This window comes from Osmerus mordax, chromosome 25 (genome assembly GCF_038355195.1).
Source record: "Osmerus mordax isolate fOsmMor3 chromosome 25, fOsmMor3.pri, whole genome shotgun sequence".
Classification (NCBI taxonomy): Eukaryota; Metazoa; Chordata; class Actinopteri; order Osmeriformes; family Osmeridae; genus Osmerus; species Osmerus mordax.
In genome coordinates, this window is record NC_090074.1 from 3,004,926 (window position 1) to 3,010,764 (window position 5,839).

General features: G+C 42.4%; 1 protein-coding gene across 1 annotated transcript in view; it reads right to left on the bottom strand.

The window, feature by feature from the left end:
- The window catches only part of tcf7 (transcription factor 7), an 8,958-nt gene extending 6,073 nt beyond the window's left edge, over nucleotides 1–2,885 (bottom strand). The window contains 3 exon segments of the mRNA XM_067229040.1: nucleotides 1,240–1,349; nucleotides 2,375–2,447; nucleotides 2,581–2,885. Of these exon segments, the coding sequence (XP_067085141.1) occupies nucleotides 1,240–1,349; nucleotides 2,375–2,447; nucleotides 2,581–2,763 (366 nt within the window). The 5' untranslated portion in view covers nucleotides 2,764–2,885.
- Between the last annotated feature and the right edge of the window lie 2,954 nt (nucleotides 2,886–5,839).

The following is a 5,839-nucleotide window of genomic DNA, read 5'->3' on the forward strand; positions in this document are numbered from 1 at the left end:
AAAAACGAGCCCAAAATAAGTCACACGTCATATTCAGATAAATCAAGTGGGACTGTTTAGCACAGTAGAAGCAGAACATGCACCCTAAACACAGTAGTCTTCAGCCCTGGTCCTCAGGGCCCACTGTCCTGTGTGTTCTTCTGCAGGGCTTCATAGCGACCATCCGTTTCAATCGTGCGTGTCGGAGCAGGGAACCATGCACTGTGACACATACAGGACACAGGGCCCTGACGACCAGGACCGAAGACCACAGCACCAAAACGTTCTAGCTCTGGAACCTCAAAAAGCAGGAGAACCACCCGGTCACAACAGTGCTGGTCGCAAACACACACAACATTGTTGGTCTACACACACACACTGTGTGTCGACTAACCCACCAACTGATAGCTACAGACAGCAAGAGCCAGCCAGAAAACCTTTGTCACGTTGACCCCACGAGACATCGCTCTCCTACGAGAAAGCTGCAGATCAGGCAGATAAGCACGCTTCCCGCTCTCTACCCTCCTCTGCCCGTCTCTGCCTTGTCGTCAAACATCCACGGAGAAGGTCAACGTGTCCTTCCGCCGGCTACCGTCTCTGCCCGAGACACCCGGGGTTTCAGGGTGTAGCGAGGGGGGAAACACGGTGAGCGACGCGGAGCGACAGGTTGGGTGTCCTGAACGCACCCGAGCGCTTCACACGTTTGAGCGACCGAAGGGGCGGCTGCTCTGAATGTGTAGGCAGCACATGTGGACACGATGCACGCTCTGGTTACACAGCACTGGTGAGGAGGAGGAGGAGAGGAGAGTGAGGAGGAGGAGGAGAAGAGGAGGAGGAGGAGGAGAGTGAGGAGGGTGAGGAGAGGAGGAGGAGGAGAGTGAGGAGAGGAGGAGTGAGGAGGAGGAGAGTGAGGAGGAGGGTGAGGAGAGGAGGAGAAGAGAGTGAGGAGGAGGAGAGGAGAAGAGAGGAGGAGGAGGGTGAGGAGAGGAGGAGAGTGAGGAGGAGAGGAGGGTGAGGAGAGGAGGAGGAGAGTGAGGAGGAGAGGAGGGTGAGGAGAGGAGGAGAGGAGAGTGAGAGAGGAGGGTGAGGAGTGGAGGAGGAGAGAGGAGAGTGAGGAGGAGGGTGAGAAGGAGGAGAGGAGAGGAGGAGAAGAGAGGGGAGGGGAGGAGAGGAAATGAGAGGAAAGGAGGAAGGGGAAGGAGAGTGAGGAGGAGGAGGAGAAGAGAAGGGAGGACAAGAGAGGGGAGGAAAAGGACTCACCGAAGGCGAGCCGGAGCCGTTGGGGAGGTAGGGGTCAGGGAGCATGAGGAACGGGTATCCTGGGTAGGCTGCTGTCGTTTTATACATCCCTCCATCCGGCTGCTTCAACACTGAGCACACACATGCACAGTGAGATACGTTTAAAACCACCACATACATACGTCCACACACAAACAGTGAGATACGCGGATACACACATTCATTCATCCACAAAGTGAGATACATTAAAAAGTACCAAACACGCACTGATACAGTCACACACATTCACACACACACACACATATTCACAAACAAAGTCAAATTAAATTACGAGAACACATCCGCACACAGATATTTATTTGTATGTATGTAAGCACGCACAGCACACATGCACGGAAAGTTATTCCTTAATTATAAACACACACACGCATATTTTTTTACACACACACAGTTATACTTTGATCAGTTTTTTATACTACTAAATATAGATATGACACTTAGGATACACGTTCAGTTATTTCCATGTATTAGAATGTTTTTGTTAGCAAAAGGGTATTTTCTACCATTGTCAAATTTAGAATTCTTTTTTTTTTTATCATCCAAAAAGTTTGTTAAAACGTTTTGATTCCCGGACAGGCTCTTAATTACCAGTTTATAGAAACATTTTAAATAAGAAGTGCAGCAAAGTTATGACTCAGTGGGAAAATTTATGAAAGTTTCACCGCTATCTCTGCTCGGTGTTTATCCACTTCAGTCAGTCCCTAATTACCCAGGTGTGATAACGGACAGAAACACCGACAACGTGATACACCCCCCGGTGATAAACACCTACATAGCTTGTTGGGTCCGCTTCCTACGGTCCCTTAATACGGCCATTATGACGTTTGTCAAATGTGACCATTTTTAAAATAAGAGTTACCATTATTTGTTTTGACACTTTTTGAACACTTTGGAACAGTTCTGGTTTCTGATAACATAATAAATAGCCTAACAAATCTGTGCTATTGCCTAAAATCAAAACGACGTTTTAGTGGATATAAACTTCTAAGGTTGAGCATTTTAACTATTTGGAAAAGCCCGACAAATCCCGACTATAAGGAGCGCCATTCAAGCGGCGCGATCAAAGGACTTAAGAACCGGAGGAGCTCGTGCTTACCACAGTCGTGATGCTCCCGGTGTTTCTCGGGATAACCTCTCTGTTCGTTTTGCTGCTGTCCCCTTCTGACCGCCTGCAAACAGTAAACGGACATGGAAACACGTAAACATGAGTTAATGTATATTACCAACAAAAGTTTCAGAATCTTTGCTCGAGTCCTCTAGCCTTATGGAAGGAAGGAAACCACTTTTTTGTAAGCTACCTACCGCTGCGTTCGGACTTTGATTAATTTCCGATTCATTCACCAGAGACGATTTAAGGTCAGCCAAGTCTCTTTCTGTGAAAGCGTTTTCTTGTATTTTCTCATCTTGTTCGCCTTCATCCTTGAAAGATATCATTTCATCGTTCGCTCCTAGATCGTCTCCGCCGCCGCTACTAAGCTGAGGCATAACTGCTTTGAAAAACAAAACAAAAAACCAGTAACAAGCGTCGCTCTTTGGGGTATTCAGGAAACTTCCTATCAATCTGTCCTGGTTTGGTACACTCAAAAAAAAACGGACAAGGTTCACAACAAAAGTGAAGTTGGTCAACGCTATAGTAGCTACGGCTCCGCAAGTTGAACGTAATGCAGCCAGGCAGTAACAAATAGCGCATTTGAGCTGAAGACAAGGCGAGGACTCCCGACATCAAAGAGCCGCCAAGCCGTGATTGACAGATTCAATGACTTGTTGGGGGTTGTACGATTGTTTGAGCCGAAGGTTCTGTTTCTCTTAAAGAGACAACAGCTCCGAGCGTGTTGGCATTATTCATGACGTTTAACACTTAGTCTGGGATTTAAAAGTTTGAATTGTTTTATTTCATTCTATTGTCTTGTTTTTGTTCAACTGACTGCAATCGTATAGAATCTGAAAGTTTATTGTCGATAGTATATCAAAAAAACATGAATACAAAGTGAGAACAAGCTAATACTTTTTGAAAGGTTAGCAAATTACTTTTATATTGACTCTCTCTCTCTCTCACACACACACACACACACACACACACACACACACACACACAGTCTACACGTGTTGTGCATGCCAGACACAGCCTTCCAGACAGTCAAATGTAAGAAAATTCACTGTAAAATATTAGAAATCAACCAGGCTCATCAATTAATGAAGTCTGGAATGCCTTGACTTGTCTACAGATTTTGATACAGAAATGAAAAAAGATTTTAGTTCAAAGCTGTAAACTAAGATTGTCGATTCTTGTCAAACAAGTAAACTTACTTTCGTATTTCTGTCCCTAACATGCTGATGCATTTTTAATGCTGATACAGTATCTCATCTGGTCTTCAGAGTTTTAATTGAGAAATATTTATACACTTCCATGCTGTGGCTTAATATTTGACTTAATCTGTTGCCTTGAATGAAAATTATCACACACAGCTGGGAAATAGAATTAAATACCAAGAGAAAATGTGCCCAGTATTTGCATAAAACTGCATATTTATACAATATCGCCATGCATATTAATAAAAAGATTAAAATGAGCAGTTTAATGTATGCAAATCTAAATTATAAATGAGTTGTTTAAACTCCTTGTTTATTCGCCTTGATTAAATATAGACAGCTGTTTTTTTTTCTCTCTTTCCCTCCTCAGCAGCAGTTTTCTCCTGTTCCCACCTCCTTCCTGTAGTCTCAACACTTCTCTGGGCTGGATTCTCAAGCTTCAGACTGTATATTTATATACATCCATACTGACTGTGCATATACACATATAGAACTGTGCAAAAGTCTTGGGCACGATTAAAATAGCTTGAAGAAATGATGATAGAAAAAGACAAACTAAAATGTTTTTTAATGCCTCACAAATACAGAAGACAACAACAAAAAATAGCGTTAGCTATGTCCCTGTACTTACTGTAAGTCGCTCTGGATAAGAGCGTCTGCTAAATGACTAAATGTTAGCAAATAATGTAAAAAAACTCTTGGGTGCCTAAGACTATAGTGTATATTTATATACATGTTTAAATATATATGAGTGTGTTTGTGTGTGTTTAGTGAACTGAAACATTTGTTGAAGGCTCTATGTCAGGCTTTATCTGTCGGATCAGCGTTGTGTGCATGACGCCAGCCAGCAAACCAGTCAGTCAGTCAACCAGCCAGTATGCCAACCAGCCAACCAGCCAGCCAGTCAGTCAGTCAGTCAGCAAGGCAGTCAGTCATCCTCCACATCCTCTCTCCTTATCTCTTATGGTGATGGCAGAGATGACGTCATATCTTAGTAAATTATACTCTCTGTTTTGCCCCCAGGGTCAGGAAAGACCATATAAGGGCAGACAATAGACAGCAGAAGATCACTGGTTGCCAACCAGAAGCTATTCATGTTGAGAGAAAAATATATACTATTAGTGTAATTCCTGCAAGCAGGAGTTCAACACCCAGAGGCTGAACACCAAGTCTCAACATTTTGAACATTTTAAGGTTTTCAAGTCTAAAACAAATATGTTGTGTCTGACAAATCTTGTTAGAAGTTTCTATTTTTATTTTTAGTTTCTGGGAGTAAAAACTAGTTATTAATTCAAATTCCAACATATCAGAATGTTGTTATTAAACAGATAAACATTAAAATACACTGATCAAAGCAGCAACACTTAATTCTGCCTGGAGGACTGTTGTTATAACGCTTATCCTTCATTACACTAGTCATCGCATGCTATGTGCATTTAAGACTTAATAGGAGTTTTTGATCTTTCAAGCTTCTCAAATATATGGAATCAAACATTTTATTCACAGTGCCAAATGTTCAGCTTCGATTGACATACACACATGTACCGTCAAAAGAACATTAAAGAGTGATATGTAAGGTTCCAAAAACAAAGCAAAAATAAGAATTTCAAACCTAACTGTTCTCGGACTTCAGCACACGAAACTCCTTTAATAAGTTCAAGCAAAAGCTTATGTCAAAACCATTCCTATTTCCATTTCTTAATCATTTGCAACATCAACTAACTAAGATTACATACTCTGCTTTCTAAATAAACTTCAGGCCCATTAAAGCAGCAAACTAATTAAATCATATCCTTTCTTTGGGGTAGAACCACATCGAAGAGAGCTGTAAATGGAACCACTTGTGCTTTATATTGGTAGTTCCCCTCCTCCAACCAGAAACATATTCTTCCAAGCATCCAACTAACTTTCCAAACTCTCAATACCGAACCTTAACAAATCTTTTCGACAGTCTAATTTCATGTAGGTTTTTCCTGGGAAACGCTGGCCGGCAGAACCCTCGTATCAAGCGATCTCTCAGACGAAGAGCCTATAAGTGAAAGTGACTACGGCTATTTGTCGTCTGAATTAAGCCCTACGCTAAGTTTAGGGACCACCGGTGGGTGTCATATCATTGTCGACGGGCATGAAAGGATATCCTTTGTATGCTCAACTGCATGTCGATTGTCAAATTATGATCACGTTGAGTCCAATTGAATTACACCGAGTGTCGTACATTATCTGATGCAGGATAAAACAGTTTTAGCGGAGC